At 38.0% G+C, this 18967-nt stretch overlaps 1 protein-coding gene across 9 annotated transcripts in view; it reads left to right on the top strand.

The window, feature by feature from the left end:
- Naglu (N-acetyl-alpha-glucosaminidase) overlaps positions 1–17643 on the top strand; it is a 306046-nt gene extending 288403 nt beyond the window's left edge. For 7 of the 9 annotated variants that reach the window (XM_067145900.2, XM_067145906.2, XM_067145903.2 and 4 more), the window contains one exon: positions 2077–2429. In XM_067145900.2, coding sequence (XP_067002001.2) covers positions 2077–2201 — 125 coding nt within the window. In that variant the 3' untranslated portion in view covers positions 2202–2429. Of the gene's footprint in view, positions 1–2076; positions 2430–17505 lie in introns of those variants that run through there. The other 2 variants (XM_067145901.2, XR_010859862.2) reach the window with 2 other exon arrangements.
- Positions 17644–18967: the final 1324 nt, after the last annotated feature.

Here is an 18967-nt window from a genome sequence, read left to right as displayed (position 1 = left end):
ACACATCCCACTCTGATGAGTCTAGTGTCAGACCCGAGACAAAACGCTGGTTAATAGAGCAAACGCCTGTAAAGCCTTACATCTGGTCTGTTTTTGACAAGCTCTATTGGTGAAAAATATCTAATTCCCTCCATGGGAACTTAGAATTTTCCATTATATGAGTTTCAATTTTATTTTGTAACCAGACAGATGAGAAAGGAACTGAGATCTTCTAAGACCACTAAGTCTACGCGGAAGCTATCTAAACTATCTACAACTGACTTCTGGAATGGTAAGCAAAAGCATAATATTTTGCATGCAATAATTATCTTTTATTCATAGGCTGACTTTTAAGCTCAAGCTCACTTATTGCTGGATGAGCCGCCTAGTGGAGGAACCGATGAACTAGCGGAGAGATCACACTTTACCTTCTACTCGTTATGGTATTAGTGTATTTGCCCTTACACCTTTATGTGACTGGATACTTTTAGTTCACATATGATTTACTTTTCTTAGTACTGCTTTCTGTTTGTTTATTAATGTTTGATTTGTGGTGGAAGACTACACTGTACAAGTACTAAGATGTACTTCAACTGTCTGAGCTCAAGTTGATGTATTTTTTATCAAAGCACATACACACAGAAAGTCATAATACAGAATGCTAACAGAGAAGCACGGGGAATATGGTAAGTACTTAGTGATGATACTTAGTGATGGTCATTGTGAAGGCCTACAAACAGTGTCCCTAGGAAGATGATCTGGGAGTGCCTAGAAGGTATAGGTGTGCCAAACAAACTGACTGATAAAGTAAAGATGCTCTACTAAAAATGCATTAGCTGTTTCCAAGTAGGGAATGAAAGATCAGATTGGTTTGAAACCAAAAGAGGAGTCCAGCAGGGAATTACTTTGTCACCATTCCTATTCATCGTCGTCATGGATTGGGTCATAAATCCATCAAAGAACGTTACAAAGAGCCTAACACTCTAATATTTGCAGATGATGATCTCATTTGGGGAGAAATTGAAGCAGAAGTATACTGGAGAAACAAAATCTTTGGATTGACAAATTTAAAATAGAACTAAAACAGTTGAAAAGACTATCATCAGGAAAGGCACAGATTCAAACATTCCTCTGGAGGTTACAGTATGTTCCAACTTTGAATACCTTGGAGGTATCATTTCAAAAGATAACACAATAAAACAAGAAATACTTAATAGGACACAAAAAAGTTTCCCTTTAATTTTGAAGTGAGAAATCTACTGTAGGAAGATAAAATATCCCAGAAAACAAAATTGACCCTGTTTCATTCCTACTTCATTCCATTTCTCACCTATGGACTCGAAACACGTACCCTACACTACAACGTTCATTGTAAAATCCAGTCAACGGGAATGAAATTGATCAGAACAATGAACGAAAAGACCAGGAAAGATAAGATTAGAAATGAAGCAAACGGGAAGGAAGCTGGCATCAAAATACCTGTTACTGAGCTTTTAAGAAGATGCAGGCTGCAGTGGCTTGGGCATGTAATGAGGATGGACAGAAGGAGAACAGCAAGGAATTACTTTGACAGAGAAGTACGAGGGAAGAGACCAATAGGGAGGTCAAGGAATCTATGAATACACACAGTGAAATGTGAGGTCAGCAAGAGGGATGTCAAGGGGGAGGACATACAGGAATAGAAACTATACTTTGACAGGAAGAAGTGGCGAGCGCTTGTATACCACACCTGGGAAACTGGAGCTGGAAATGATGATGATACAGTCTTTTATTTCTTATAATTTGGTGTTGAAAGCCGATTCCTTCCACCTCATTACCCAATTTCATTCACTGTCATTCGTTTCCTTTTCATCAGCTCATCATCTGAGTTTGGCATCCGGCCATAAAAGCATGCTATATAAATTGATCTCACCTCATCCCCAACCTTGTATCAAGAAGTGAGACTAAGGGGTAGACAAACAAACAGTTTGGTGTAGAAGTCTTGAGAATCAAGGGGCCGATGACCTAGATGTTAGTCTCCTTTAAATAACATCATTGACTTGAGAGTCATACAGAAATCTGGGCAGTAAATGAAAATGTATTTTTCCCTCTTTCTAGGTGACAGTGTTGCCATTTCCTTAACTCTGCACAAACGGTGGCGTCAGCAGAAAGCAGGATGGCTTGCTGCCAAGAGGTCTGAGAGGATTCCTAGGACTCATAGCCCGCAGGTAGTTGTGGTGTAAAGCATTTGCATTTTAACTATGCAATAGTGCTCTCTTGTACCCTCCTCAGGGCTGATGATAAGCAAGTAGTTACACAGTATGTATGTTTAAGGGGTTGAACTTCACATGTGTCTGTATCTACTTGAACTGTATATAATTCTGTTTTTATATTTTTCTGGTATTTTATTGTATTGATTTATAGGAAATGTCATTTTTAATGAATATATGCAATTAAAACAGTTAAGGCAATTCAAATTGCAGTGTCTCTTTCTTGTACTTATCAAGACATATATAGAGAGATAGGGACATGAAAAGGAGCACCTAACAGGCCATACACCAGGGCAGTGTAGGAAGAGGAGTAATAGAAAGAGGAGATGAGGGAACACAAAGGACAAGGATATTACACATCTTCATACATTGTCGGGAAGCAGAAACTAGTCCATCAGAAGCTGAGAAGAGATGGTTATAGAGGAACATCCATCTACTTGAAGATGGCGGTGTACGAAGGTGTGGAGATTACCCTGGTCGTTTTCTGTTTTCATATGTGTCCTTGTCTCCTCCTCCTACCCTATTATATTTATATTTTGTTTTGTTCCTGTCTCCATATATGTCTTGATTTAGTACATCTTTCTTCGTTGCTATTACTATTTATTTTTTTTTGTTTTTTTTTTTGTTGCTTATGTTAGATTATTTCCAGGAGAAATTCTTTTCTCTAAAGCTAGTTGTTCTGTGTTTTTTTTTTATGCCCACATTGGAGCACTGAAATCAATCTATATACAGTCAAGTCTTATGAATATTGGTTACAAATTTGGTTGATTTTTCTTTTGTTCCCAGAAATGTTTCATTCTCGCTGACCTGGCTGCCTGTTCTTCGTCAGTTATGTTGTACTGTTTGCGTGTATAGGTCTTCAGTTTAAGTCTCACATCGTTATTTCTCAGGATCCTCCTCTCTTCTCTGTTTTCAATTTGTTGAACTGTCAAGTCTAATTCATTTAAATCTTCTTGGACTTCTTTGAACCAGTGATTTTTAGTTTTACTTTTCCAAAAGTAGTTGAATAAATGTTTGAGTATCCTAGTCTCTGGTAGTCGTGATATATGAGAGAAAAAAGCAGCTTTTCTTTTCCGCATTGTATCTCGGTCTCCTGGTATACAATTTCATTGGGTAGTAATCGCCATTGTCCATCTACTTGGTGTCTTTTGTTCAGAATTGTTCTAATGATTCGTCTATCTATTTTCTGTAATTTATCTGTAGTTGATTTCGTATTCAAATTGAATAAGGTTTCACTAGCATAGATTGCTTCAGGCTTAATAACCACTAGCATAGGTTGCTTCAGGCTTAATAACGGAGTTGTAGTGTTTAAATTTTGCATTTATCGAGAGAGATTTCTTCTTGTAGGTTGGCCAAGTAATGTGTTGAGCTTCTTTAATTTGGTAATTCTATTTTCAACTGATATTTTCTCTTTAAAGTTCCAAGTTATAATCTCTCCAAGATACTTAAATTTATTAACAACCTTAATTTGTTTGTTATTAGTCAGTGTGATAGATGATGTTTCCACTTTGAAGGATGGTATCATTTCCGTCTTTTCAAAGGAGATTTATAATCCAATTTTTGCTGCAATTTGTTCTAATTCTTCAATTTGGAGTTTAGCCTCTTCCACACTACTTGCAAGTAATGCAAGGTCATCTGCAAATGCTAGACAATTGAGTTTGATATTTTTGCCAATCTTGATGTTTGGCTGACATTTCTTAGACCATTCTCACATGACTTTCTCCAATGCACAGTTAAACAGTATTGGTGAGAGACCATCCCCCTGTCGAAGTCCAGTCCAGATTTCAAATAATTCAGACAACTCTCCTCAGAATTTAACTTTTGCTCTAGTGTTCTTGAGGGTAACAGCTACGAGATTAATGAGTTTCTGGTGTAACCCAAATTCTTTAAGGATTTTAAGTAATGACTCACGATGAATACTGTCATATACTTTCTTGGAGTCAACAAAAGTGTTAACTAGCTTTTTGTTTCTCATTCTTTGATGGTTCATAATCCACTTAAGACTAATGATTTGGTCAGGACAACTTCTTCCAGGTCGAAATCCCCCCTGATACTCTCCAAGTTCTTGGTTGAGCTGTTCTTGAATTCTCGTGAGGATAATTCTAGACAGGATCTTATATGTGATATCAAGTAGAGAGATCTCTCGGTAATTATTTGGGTCCAGTCTATCCCCCTTTTTGTGTATTGGATGAATTATAGCCGTATTCCATTCTGCAGGCTTTTTTTCAGAGTTCCATATGTCTATGATGTGTTTGTGTAGGTTTTGAAGTGTTTGGTTATTTGCATTCTTCCACAGCTTTGCAACCACTTGATTTTCTCCTGCAGCTTTATAATTCTTGAGCCAATTAATCACTTGAAATACCTCATGGAAATCTTGTGGAATAACCTTGTCTAAGCGTGTTTTATTTTTTGGATCAGGTGAAAATTCTAGGTATTCTTTTGGGTCTTCAGCATTTAGTAATTCTTTGAAGTGATCAGCTAGAATTTTGGCATTCTCCTGATTATTGTGTGCTAGTTGTCCTTGTTTATTTCTCATCGTGAGTGTAGGTGGAGTATAACCTGATTGATATTGTTTAAATGACCTGTAATAGTCTCGTGTCTTATGTTGTTTGAATGATTCATCTATGTTAGCTAGGTTTTCTTTTTGATGGTCTCTTTTGATTCTTCTAAGTTCTTTGGCTGTTTGTCTTCTAGCAATAGTTAGTTCATCTCGAGATTGTGCCGTTTTCTTTTGTTGGTCACTTAGCAATGCTTTGTGTCTTTTCTGTATTGCCATATCATATTCCTCATTCCACCAGGCGTGTTTCTTTCTCCTTTTCATAGGAGCAATTTCTTTGGCAATATTTTTTAGTTTATCAATAATCGTTTCCAGTTTGTCGCTTAGAGGTGTTGTGGATCTCTCTGTATACACAGCATTATTTATTAAGTAGCTGGGTTCATATTTCCTCCTTCTAGTGAATTTAGATGGTTTGTGATGTTTTCTTGGGGTTAACTTGATTTTAATCTTTGAAATATAATGATCAGAATCGATGTCCACCCCACGAAGGACTTTGACATTTTAAATTTCTCTATGGTATTTTTTATCCATTGCTACGTGGTCTATCCGAAACTCACCCAGTTTAACATTAGGGCATTTCCAGGTCATTAATTTGTGTAGTTTTCTCTTAAATCTTGTGGTTTCAAGAATAAGCCCACGGTCTGTGCAAAGCTCAATTAATCTTTGACCATTTCTATTTGTCAATTTGTGTGCTGGCCATTTACCTACCACTGTGCGATATTTTCTCTCTTGTCCAATTTCCGCGTTGAAGTCTTCAAGCATAATTTTAACATGGTTGTCAGGGATATTTGAAATCAGTTGGTCAAGCTCCTCCCAAAACATTTCAGTTTTCTCTTTATTTGTCATGTTTTTTTCATTTGTTGGCGCATGGACATTAATCATTGTATATATTTTGTTCTCTACTCTAATCGTTAAGGTTGCAGTTCTTGATGAGTTCGATGAGAAGTCCTCCACTGAATCTAATATGCTAGTATGAACCAGGAATCCCATTCCAAATTGGGGAACATTTTTCATTACTCTCTTTCCTGGAGGTCCTTTGTAAAGACGATATCCCCCAGATTCAAATGGGTCCTGATCTGTGTTCCGAAGTTCTTGTAGGTCTGTGATTAGAATCCTGTGTTGATCCATGACATCAGTTAAGTGTTTCAACTTCCCAATTTTCATTATTGAAATAAATATTAAAATATAAATCAACCAAGTTGGCCATGCGGTTAGCTATGAGCTTGCATTCGAGAGATAGTGGGCTTGAATCCCACCGTTGGTAGCCCTGAAGAGGTTTTTCTTTGGTTCCCCATTTTCACATGAGGCAAATGCTGGGGCTGTACCTTAATTAAGGTCACAGGCACTACCTTCCTAATCCTAGCCCTTTTGCATCCCTCTGTAATCAGAAACCTTCAATGTGTTAGTACGATGTTAAATATCTAGCCAAAAACAACAAGAAAATATGACTTAACTTCAATTCTATTAAATGGACAATTTGAGTTCTGTATTTTAGGTAGCATAAAAAAGAATAATTAACAAATACTGGCAGAAAAAACTATCCAGACACCATGAAATAAGGAATGTAGAATATGGAAATTTTGCCAATATATTTGTCGAGGTAACATATTTAATTGATTAAAGGTACAAGGCTACAGGTTAATATCCGCACGAGAAAAACCATCACAAATGTGCCATGCTAGCCATTTATAACAGGTGTAATCGCCTGACTGTTGAATATAGGCATGCAAACGTGCAAGCATTGTGTCGAACGGATGCCGTATGTCAGCTTGTGGGATGGAGTTCCATGCCTGTTACACTTGGTCGGTCAATACCGGGATAGTTAATGCCAGTTGTGGAAGACACTGGAGTTGTCGTCCAATGATTTCCCATACGTGCTTGATTGGCGAGAGATCGGGGGATCGAGCATACCAAGGCAACATGTCGACTCTCTGTAGAGCACGTTGGGTTACAACAGCGGCATGAGGGTGTGCATTATCCTGTTGAAAAACACCCCCAGGATTGCTGTTCATGAATGGCGGCACAACAGGTCGAATCACTAGACGGACATACACATCTGCAGTCAGGGTGTGTGAGATAACCATGAGAGTGCTCTTGCTATCATTGGAAATTGTTCCACAGACCAGAACTCCCGGTGTAGGTCCAGTGTACCGATGCCGCAGACAGGTGGAATGCAGGCGCTCACCTGGCCTCCTCTTAACCAACACAAGGTCATCACTGGCACCGAAGCAGAACTGGTTTTCATCGGAAAACACAATGGACCTTCACTCCATCCTCCAACAAGCTCTCGCTTGACACCACTGAAGTCACAGACGGTGGTGGTTTCGGATAAGTGGAATGCATGCTGCAGGGTGTCAGGCTCGGAGCTGTCCTTCAAGTAACCGATTTTGAACAGTTTGTTGTGTTACTGTCATGCCAACTACCACTTAAATTGCTGCTACAGACGCAGTCCGCTGCACCACAGCCATTCGCCAAATACGGCAGTCCTCCCTCTTGGTAGTGCCAAGTCGTTCAGCAATAGCGTGGAAGGAAAATCCACCTTCATGTAGCCCTATTATACAGCCTCGTTTAACCTCGGTGAGCTCTTGATACTGGCCTCTTTGTTGTCGTAAAGGCATTCTTGACCCGCTCACAGTCACTCTGTCCAATCTCACAGGTAACTAATGCTCTTGCACAGTACAGCACGGATTTAAAGCAAACCTGATGTGTAACATCATGGGGCTGCTACTAGCACCACACTACTGCGATTTGCAGGAAATCTGAATCAACATCATCTTTTAGATGTATAAACATGCCTACCAATGTTCGTTAGTCTAGCACAATCCCTTCTTAGTGTTTGGATATTTTTTTCCACCAGTGTGTATACGTGAATACTCACTGCATGTTCTTTCTGGAATTTAGCAAAGAAAAACTTGAATGCGTGCGTAATTTGAAATAAGGTTGGTACTGCTTCACTTCAGATAATGGGACCCATTATGCTATAGCGTTATCTGGTCTTGGTCTATGTGGCGTCAGTAACATAGAAGTGAAGTGTGAACCAAGTATTAAGTGTGGCAACAAGTTCTTATAATCACTCATTCATGGCTTAAGACAAGTTTAGGGTTATTGAACATGCAGAGAACATAGGTAACCGCTCAGCAGGAAGAAAGTACGATGTCAGAGAAAGTTGTATACAAAATGTGACTTCATTATACAAACAATAATAGTTAGGGCCTGTACTATGACTGTCAGGTAAACAGCCATATGCGTAGGCTGCAGTTTTGCCAACTAGAAGTTAAATATTTTCTTGCGTACTACCAACGGATTTTAACGACGGTATTGTAATGCGGAAGATGTAGTAACATTTTTGTTGGGTTGGTAATAAGGTTACTGAAAATATAGTGAAATTTAGCGCGGTGGCATACATGTTCCTTGGTGTTTTCGTTTGTTTAGCTCTATTCCTTTTGAAATTGTATTACTAGAATCAAGTATCAGAATCTTATTAAGCTATAATGTGGAAGTTTATGTCAAAAAGAGAATATACACATATGAAGAAATGTTAAAATTAATTAACTGTATAACAAAACTGAAACTGTTATAGAAAATAAAAAGACTGAAAATGTAACCTGGACGCAAAAGTTAAGATTCAGGTTATGTATCTTTCTTTGTCTAGTACTATTTACGAGGATGTGCGTTACGGCGAACGTAAAGTTTATATTCGTGATTAATGCCACTGATCCAACGTAGGATCATTATTTTGATTATTAATTCAATTACCGAGCTCGATAGCTGCAGTCGCTTAAGTGCGGCCAGTATCCAGTATTCGGGAGATAGTAGGTTCGAACCCCACTGTCGGCAGCCCTGAAAATGGTTTTCCGTGGTTTCCCATTTTCACACCAGGCAAATGCTGGGGCTGTACCTTAATTAAGGCCACGGCCGCTTCCTTCCCACTCCTAGCCTTTCCCTGTCCCATCGTCGCCATAATACCTATCTGTGTCGGTGCGACATAAAGCAACTAGAGCAAAAAAAAAAAAAAAAAATTAATTCAATTTATTGTTTGCTCATTGAATAAGTAGTTAGTTTCTTTCTTTTCAATACAATGTGAGAATAGTAACTGGCAAGCATTTATCTCACTTTAGCGTAAATACTTTTGTAGCAAGTTATTATGAAGTAAAAGAAATATAACCTCCTTAACATCCTCATTCGACGGACGAATCACCATGAATAACGTCGTATACCTTTACTCCATATGTGCGTCACGGATAGATTTGGAATAGAACCCACGCTTTTGACACGCATGTTAATGATTAGGAAATGTGTACTATCACCTCTAGTACCCTACTGACTATGATTTAGAAGGTAAAAAAATGTTAACGACTTTTGGGACTCAAACCCACGAAAAACTGCATAGCAGCAAACGATGTAGCCGTAACGACCACGGCTACCCATGAAGCTTCCTGTTGATTGCTTGTGTGTTACTGATATAGTCAGTAGCAACAACTTGCTAGCTTGGGAAATCTTTAAGAATTCTGTGATAGCTGGACAGGAAACATGACATACTTCTTAAATATATACATAGATTACATTGTAACAACTTAATTTCGCACAGCATCATGCAGATGTAGATTCATCTTGATGTGTAGCCATCTTGATTCTTTACAGTAGCGTCCCCGATAGGAGCCAAGTCCCAGATAAGAGCGTTAACAGCCTCTCCAACTTTGGCATAGCTATACTCGAGAATATTTTCCCAGATTGCACATAAACGAAAGTAGTAGTACGTGTTTTCAACCGAGCTTCCAGATAAATGTCCAAACTGCCAAATAAATTTATACCGCACTTTTATCTGGCTGTCGTAGTACAGGGCCTTTAGTGTTACAGAGACTTTATAAGTATTGATTAGACTTCAAAACTATAATTGTGAACTGTTACAGAGACTTTAATTCTTTTAGATTGTTCTTATAAAGTTCAGGTTACTAGTTACAAAATATTCCAGATTCAAATTGCATTGATCAGAGCACTCACTATAGCTCAAGCACTGTTAAAAAAAAAAAAAAAAAAAAAAAAAAGATGTAGTCATATTGTTAGAGACAGATGCATATTAAATGCAATAAAGTTTTGAAGAACTATAAAAGCAGCAATTTCCTTTCACTTGAAATGTATTACAAAACAGCCGAGCCTTTTTGCACAACGTATTCCTATATTGTAAAACAAAAGATAAAGGTTTCCACCTATTCTATGCTATTTGCTGCAACCTTAAAAAAAAAAAAAAAAAAAAAAAAAAGTTACATATATTTGTTGAAACTAGTTTGTCTTACTAGAGACCATCATCTGTCAAAATTAAAGTTTTTTTTGTTTGTTTTATGTTTTGCTAGTGGCTTTACGTCACACCAACACAGATAGGTCTTATGGCGACAATGGGATAGGAAAGGCCTAGGAGTTGGAAGGAAGTGGCCGTGGCCTTAATTAAGGTACAGCCCCAGCATTTGCCTGGTGTGAAAATGGGAAACCACAGAAAACCATCTTCAGGGCTGCCGACAGTGGGATCCGAACCCACTATCTCCCGGTTGCAAGCTCACAGCCGTGCCCCTCTAACCGCATGGCCAACTCGCCTGGTAAATCAAAGTGTTGTTTTTTTTTTTTTTTTTTTTTTTTTTTGCTAGTGGCTTTACGTCGGTCCGACACAGATAGGTCTTATGGCGACGACAAAATCAAAGTTAAGGCAAGACATGAATATAGATAATATTTATGAAGCAAGCATGAAATTCAATGCAAGATAAGTAATGATTTGAAAAAAAAGTCATCACAGTCACATGTCCTGTGCAAGCTCTTAGCCTTCCTCCAATTTGAAGAATGCACCACACAGAAGACCAGGTGAAATACTTAAAATACCAGCACTTGAGGAATCTTCTAGAACTCAGCTCAGCTGAAACAAGTGTGAACAGTGGGAAAGTGTTAAGTTGTTCATTTGTTTCCAATACGGATCATTGAAGAAGCACTTAAAATACAGGCACTTGAGGAATCTCCTAGATCTCTAGAAGATTCGTCAGGTGCTGGTATGAACATCTCAACACTTTTCCATCAACATCATTCTTTTCACACTTGTTTCAGCTGAGCTGATTTCTTGATGATTGAACATCAAGATCAGTGGCATTATAACGAACTGATGAACAATTTTAGACTTTTAAATTTCTCTTCCAAGCACATTTTAATACTACAGCACATCATGTAATTTAGAATTTTTCATTTAAAATTAGAGCAAGTAGTGTTTTAACATTATATGTAATTTTTAATAAGATCAAGGTTCTTCAGCAGCTGAAGATGACCCACACATAGGGTCAAAACCGGTACTGATCTGCAAAAATGTTTTAAGTACCTTATAATAAATAATAGTATTGATTAGCTGGAAAGTCCAGTCTTTATACTTGTGATCATTGGAATGATCAATACGGAAAATTAAGTTAATAGAGCATTATTCCTTATTATCAGTCGTCTACAAAAATTTCTCTAAAGCCCTATTGAATAGATTAGAAAAACAAACTGACCACCTCATTGGAGAATATCAGGCAGGGTTTCAAAAGGGAAGATCATGCTCAGAACAAATCTTAACCTAAAAACTATTTTACAAATTTGTAAAACAAAATAAACAATAATTACCTTTGTTGACATCAAAAAAGCTTATGATTTAATAGACCAACAGACTCTATTCAAAATACTTGAGGAATTTCAAGTCGACAGAAAAGCAAAGCAAACTCTAACAGGCACAACAGCGAAAGTTAAATTTTTAGGAGACATTTCAGAGCCATTCGATATTACAACAGGGGTCAGAAAAGGCGATGGATTATCACCACTACTATTCAATCTAGTTCAGGGAAAAGGGGTTCAAGAATGGAAAAATGAAACTAAAGGGATCAGTATTGGTAGACTTCTCAAAAACAAAATTCACCTTGATTGCCTCGCCTTTGCAGATGACTTGGCAATCCTCTCCAACAACAAATAAGAAGCACTCCAGTCTGTAGAGAAACTTCATGAAATAGTGGCAAAGAACAGGTCTGCAAATTTCATATAAAAAGACAAAGTATATGGAAGGTATAAAATCATGATTTAACAACCATCCTCTAATCACTAGATATGGGAAAATCTTCCAAGTAGATAAATTCAAATGTTGTTTGTCCAACCCTTGTCCCGTTTCCCTATGGGGTCAGGTATGAGGTGAGAATAATCTGTCATTGCTGGTTTTTATGACCGGACGCCCTTCCTGACGTCAACCTCATCAGAGGAGTTAATGAGATGAAATGAAGTGATATATGATAGTAGGGAGAGGGTGAAACCCGGTGCCGGCACATAGCCTACTCCTGTCGAATAGCACCAAGGGGTCTGCTCAAGGCTTAACGTCCCCATCTGATGGACGAATCACCAACAGCGTCATATGCCCTCACTCCATATGAGGACTGCGGAGAGGTTTGGAATTTAATCCAGGCTTTTAGCATGCAATCTAATGATTAGAAATTGTATACCACCACCTCCTCTACCCTGCCGGCCAACATTCTGATGATGAAAATGTTTTCGACCAACGGGACTCGAACCGGCTAACCTCTGTGTCAGACCATTTAGACTTCAGCGCCATAACGATCATGGCCACCGGGCGGGCTAACTAGATAAATTCAAATACCTATGTGAAATTATGCAACCAAACGGGATAAATCAGCAAGCAACCAAAGAATTACAAAGTTACTAAAAGCATACAAAATTGTCTGGAACAGAAACAACAGAAATCTATATCGCAAAATGGAAAAATACGACACTACAACACAGTCATTAAACCAGAAGCTCTTTATGCATCAGAAACTCTGATAATTGGTGGCAGATCACAAATAAAAACATAAAAAAACAAGAGAGAAAAATTCTCAGAAAAATTCTATGACCCAAATGTGCCATTAGAAAAAGAAGATTAAAAATCTATGGTCACCTGATCAGGATGGATAACAATAGGCTAACAAAGAAAATACTAAATCTCGCACTATTTCTAAAAAATCACAACAACTGACTTACAGAAATAAACAAAGATCTTCAGGAAATTGATATAAATGAAGAAGTCTTTGGCTTCTCGCTGTTTTGGTTTCCCAAATAAATAAAAGACAGAAAAAATTGAGAAATCTGGATGTTCAATAAATTTCCAATTTGTTTGAAATCATTTAAGAAAAGGCTAGGAAAACAACAGATAGGGAATCTGCCACCTGGGTGACTGTCCTAAATGCAGGTCAGTATTGATTGATGGATGGATGGTTGGATGGATGGATGGACGGATGGATGGATGGATTCAGTTCTCATAAACAAACACAAATTTCCTGATCAATCTAAAAGACAAGCTACAGGATGGACAGAATAATGCAAAAAAGAAGCACAGTAAAAGGATGAAGAGATTTTGGGAAGACAAGAAGAAATGTTCTGCTAAATAAGTTCACACACAATCCTTAGGTGGGCATAACAAATCAAACAAAAAACATTATATTACATATACAGTATATGTAGGATTTGCAGAGAATTTCTAGACTATTTCTTAATACTGCACTTTTGAAAGTTTCATTGAAATTCTTTACCGTAACAAGAAATATAAATGTCTAAACACAGCTATTTCTATAATCCTTTGTAATTAGTAATGTAAATATGAATAGTTATTATTTTTCTGTGTTAACTTCAAGGCAGGGTGAGGCAGTTCTTTGATGTTTAGCTCCTTTCAGTTATTAACCTGTGAAGTCCTTATGTTATGAAGTTTATTATGTGTAATCTTCTTTTGGGGAATCGCATCACAACGAAAACCTAAATGCTTGGAAGACAGCATTGTAAGTAACTGATACTGCAAGTGACCCTTAAGTTTGATACATAAGGACCATATACTTTTGAATGGAGAATTTAGTGCCTTTTGACTTTGGATTTTTGGAAAATTAGGTTCTAAAGCTGAGCACAAGTCTTGTATAAGATAGCTATCACCAGGATTCCTCTTGGCTCTGTTTGGTATGCATTTCCAAGAGTCTTGTTTAAGTAATTTCTTCTTCCCTTTATTCTGCACTTGCAAACCTCTTCCTTCACTTTTACAATCATCTGCCTCCTGATCATAAGAATAACAATACCAAAACTACACTCAACAGACACAACACTCACTGAATGCTGTGTGCAGAACCACCAAATTGGGGCACTTAAATTGGCCAAGCCATTCGCTAGAATAGCGACTTGCTACACAGCTGTATATAAAGGTAGCTCCTGCCCTCTTGTGATGACGTTGTTGTTTGAGTCTTCAGTCCATAGACTGGTTTGATGCAGCTCTTCATGCCAACCTATCGTGTGCTAACCTTTTCATTTCTACGTAACTATTGCATCCTACATCTGCTCTAATTTGCTTGTCATATTCATACCTTGGTCTACCCCTACTGTTCTTACCACCTACACTTCCTTCAAAAACCAACTGAACAAGTCCTGGGTGTCTTAAGATGTGTCCTATCATTCTATCTCTTCTTCTCGTCAAATTTAGCCATATCAATCTCCTCTCACCAATTCGATTCATTATTTCTCCATTCGTGATTCGATCTATCCATCTCACCTTCAGCATTCTTCTGTAACACCACATTTCAAAAGTTTCTATTCTATTTCTGAGCTAGTTATCCATGTTTCACTTCCATACAATGTCACACTCCACACGTAAGTCTTCAGAAACATCTTTCTAATTCCGATATAAATGTTTGAAGTGAGTAAATTTATTTTCTTAAGAAAGCTCTTTCTTGCTTGTGCTAGTCTGCATTTTATGTCCTCCTTATTTCTGCCATTGTTATTTATTTTACTACTCAAGTAACAATATTCATCTACTTCCTTTAAGTCTTCATTTCCTAATCTAATAATTCCTACATCACCTGGCTTTGTTTGACTGCACTCCATTACTTTTGTTTTGGACTTTTTCATCTTGTACTCCTTATCCAAGACTTCATCCCTACCATTCATCAACTTCTTGAGATCTTCTGCAGTCTCAGATAAAATAAGAATATCATCAGCAAATCTCAAGGTTTTGATTTACTCTCCTTGGTTGTGATTCCTTTTCCAAAGTCCTCTTTGATTTACTTTACTGCCTGTTCTGTGTAAACATTGGAAAGGAGGTGGGGGGCAAACTTCAACCTTGCTTCACTCCTTTCTGGATTGCTGCTTCTTTTTCAAAGCCCTCGATTCTTATCATTGCAGACTGATTTTTATACAGATTGTAGATAATTCTTTGTTCTCGGTATCTGATCCAATCACTTTCAGAATCCTAAATAGCTTGGTCCAATCAATATTATCGAATGCCTTTGCTAGATCTATGAATGCCATGTACGTGGGCTTGTCCTTCTTAATTCGATCCTCTAAGATCAGACGTAACGTCAGGATTGCTTTGCGTGTTCCTCCATTTCTTCTGAAGCCAAATTGATCTTTTCCCAACTCAGCTTCAACTCGTCTTTCCATTCTTCTGTAAATAATATGTGTTAAAATTTTTCAGGCACGAGATACTAAACTAATGGTACGATAGTTTTCACACCTGTCAGCACCGGCTTTCTTGGGAATAGGTATAACAACATTCTGCCAAAAATTGGATGGCACTTCTCCTGTCTCATACATCTTACACACTAAATGGAATAACCTTTCTGTGCTGGTTTCTCCTAAGGCAGTCAGTAATTCAGAGGGAATATCATCAATTTCAGGTGCCTTGTTCCTGTTTAGGTCTCTCACAGCTCTGTCAAACTCTGACCTCAAAATTGGGTCTCCCATTTCATCAGCATCAACAGCCTCTTATTCCAGAACCAAATCATTTATATCTTTACGTTGATACAACTGTTGGATATGTTCCTGCCATCTTTCTGCTTTGTCTTCTTTCCCTAGAAGCGACTTTCCATTTGAGCTCTTAATATTCATACACCTAGGTTTCCTTTCTCCAAAGGTTTTCTTGATTTTCCTGTATGCAGCATCTACCTTTCCAGAACCGTACAATCTTCGACATCCTTTCATTTTACAAGTAATGAAAATCATTGCAAATCCGTATTGAATGTAATCTTATGATAAATAAGAAATTTGAATAGGTGGAAGAGAAATAAATTTCTTACATTTATCATTTATCCTTGCACTTCTTCTTCAGCCATTCTTCCTTAGTTACCTTGTACTTTCTGTCCACTTCATTCTTTAATCACCTGTATTCTTTTCTGCCCTCTTCATTTCTAGCATTCTTGTATTTTCATCGTTCATCAATCAGGTCTAGTATTTCCTGAGTTATCCACTTATTCTTAGTTGATCTTTTCTTCCTTCCTAACATTTCTTCAGCAGCCCCACTGACTTCATTTTTCATGAGTAATGACATAACAAAGTAATATTTGAAGCATAGATGAAGAACACATTGAGGATTATAAAAGATGTGCATTTTGGAAATACAAGTTAAGTTGACCTAAGTGGTTATTACACCCATCGCCTCAGTTATTGGTATGATGTTATAATAGACCAGCCCTGCATTCTAGGGGTAGTGAGCCTGCCTCTTACCTGGAGGGCCTGGGTTCAATTCCCAGCCAGGCAAGGGATTTTTGCCTCCATCTGAGGGCTGGTTCAAGGTCCACTCAGCCTATATGAAACAATATTGAGGAGCCATCTGTTGGAGAAGTAGCTGCTCTTGTTTAGAAAACTAGAATAATAACCACAAGGGTTCTTCCTGCTGACCACGCATCACCTCTTAATCTGCAGGCCTTCAGAATGAGCAGTGCCCTCTTGGCAGAGGAAGGGTCTTTGGGGCTGTTGTGCCATGGAGTTTGTTTTATTTTTAATAATAATAATGTTATTTGTTTTACGTCCCACTAACTACTTTTTAAGGTCTTCAGAGATGCCGAGGTGCTGGAATTTAGTCCCGCAGGAGTTCTTTTACGTGCCAGTAAATCTACCGACACGGGGCTGTCGTATTTGAGCACCTTCAAATACCACCGGACTGAGCCAGGATCGAACCTGCCAAGTTGGTGTTAGAAGGCCAGCGCCTTAATGTTTTATTTTTACTGCAATATTAATTACATTGTTGTTGTTGTTGTTGTTGCTCAGAGGTCCTGTTACATCATATTAATATTCTAGTGCATTTTTGCATCAACTTGTTTGATATCAAATTCAGAAGTAACTTCTGATTGATAGGGAATTTTTATAACTTTAAGTAAAAAAAATCATGAAAATTGGAGGGATCCCTAGGGTCGAAATATGTGAAGATGTGTTGGGTTTAAAACCCACCATCAGTAACCCTGAAGATGATTTTCGACTTTTACATCAGGCTGTAACTTAATGAAGGTGACTTTTTGCTACTTTCTCACCCCTTATCTCTCCCTTCTTCACCAAAATCCTGTATGATTTAGTGTAATGTTAAATACTTAGCAAGAAGAATACCTGAGAGGTTGCACTGTCATGAACTACTGTACACCGAGCTCGATAGCTGCAGTCACTTAAGTGCGGCCACTATCCAGTATTCGGGAAATAGTAGGTTCGAACCCCACTGTCGGCAGCCCTGAAAATGGTTTTCCATGGTTTCCCATTTTCACACCAGGCAAATGCTGGGGCTGTACCTTAATTAAGGCCACAGCCACTTCCTTCCCACTCCTAGTCCTTTCCTGTCCCATCGTCGCCGTAAGACCTATCTGTGTCAGTGCGACGTAAAGAAACTAGGAAAAAAAAAGAACTACTGTACTTCTGAAAATGTTCTTGTTGCGGAAACAATGACTGCACAAATGGTGGTGAAATTATATAAGAGAAGATGGAGAAGACATAGCAGTTCTGTTTACCATAGTTGATTGAGTGGACAGTGTATCATTATTACTAAGAAATAAATATAGTAATTATGAAGACAAACCTTAAGTATTATTTTATTTAAGTCAACAACCCAGTAGCTGTTAATTCTAAAAATATATATTTAAACAAATGTAGTTAATATGTTGTGTATCTTTATTCATTTTCACTCTGTCCTTCATTAGTTTGAATAATTGTTGGATGTAGGGAGAACTAAGACAAGTGGAGGGTGTTATGTTATAGCAACAGTAAAATTAATAGACATTGCATGAGTTGATCTTCCTTTTGCTCTCATATGTTTGTTATTTATCTCTTGCTCCATGTGTCAGTTCATGATTTAGATTTGGCTGTATGTAACATTTATATGAGTGCTAAGAAGAAATGCAACTCATTATAATTCACAAGAGTTTTTTTATTTATTTTATTTTTATTTTTTATTATTTTTTTATGAAGGAACAAATAAATTATTAGTATAGGTAATATTGACAAGAATCTCTCTCTAATACCTCTTGCCTATTAATTCTCTCAGTTAGTTATCACAGGTAGTGTAAGAAATTCATACCTTCAAGACCACAAATTTAATATTAGCTGAGGACTATCGAAGGACAGGCTAAATCTTGACATTACATGGCATAATTGTTGGCATTTTAAAAACCTGGTGGTGCAGTTGAGGTTGGATTCTGGGCTGGCCAGTCCATTTCCAGAAACTTTTGGCCCACAAACCACTCACAGACAGACTTCTCTTTATGGCAGGGAGCATTGTGTTCATCTCTGAACTGGTCTTCTACCGTAGACAGCATGCAACTGGTCAAAATATCCTTATATTGGCACTTTTTACACCACCAAATGCTGTGCATAACATTCGCTGGCAAATGTGTGGTTTATTTATGGGTACCTGAGCTTAGACCTCATATTTCCTGGCTCACAGTTGTGGTGGAAGCTGCACTATCAATGGCACTGCAGAATTCGCACGTGATGGTATCACATAATGTCACGTGATTTTCCTGTACCAGCTTCTTCATTGTTTAACAGTCACTGTCTGAACACATGTGGCCTACCTGGCTGGGGTTTCAGTGTGGTTATATCTTCCCGTTTCCACTTCGTAATCATATCCTTGACAGTCGACTTGGGCAACCTGAGAAGGGTAGAAGTGGCTCAGACTGATTGCTTAGCAATATGGTAACCAGTAACTGTTCCATGTTTGAAGTCTAAGCCTTGCTCTACCCATTATGCAGGTATCTCACAGCACTCAACAACATCAAGCCCTCACTACCTTTTATAGCAGCAGCAGCAGCAGTCGTCGTTATGACATCTAGGCTCTAGTTTGTGTGAAGGGAGGTGTGTTGTTACGTCCTCCTGTTCAATACAACTTTCGATGGAGTGATAT

Source organism: Anabrus simplex, chromosome 4 (genome assembly GCF_040414725.1).
Source record: "Anabrus simplex isolate iqAnaSimp1 chromosome 4, ASM4041472v1, whole genome shotgun sequence".
Lineage (NCBI taxonomy): Eukaryota > Metazoa > Arthropoda > Insecta > Orthoptera > Tettigoniidae > Anabrus > Anabrus simplex.
Note: the sequence above shows the minus strand (reverse complement) of the source record. Positions and strands in the feature narration are given on the sequence as shown.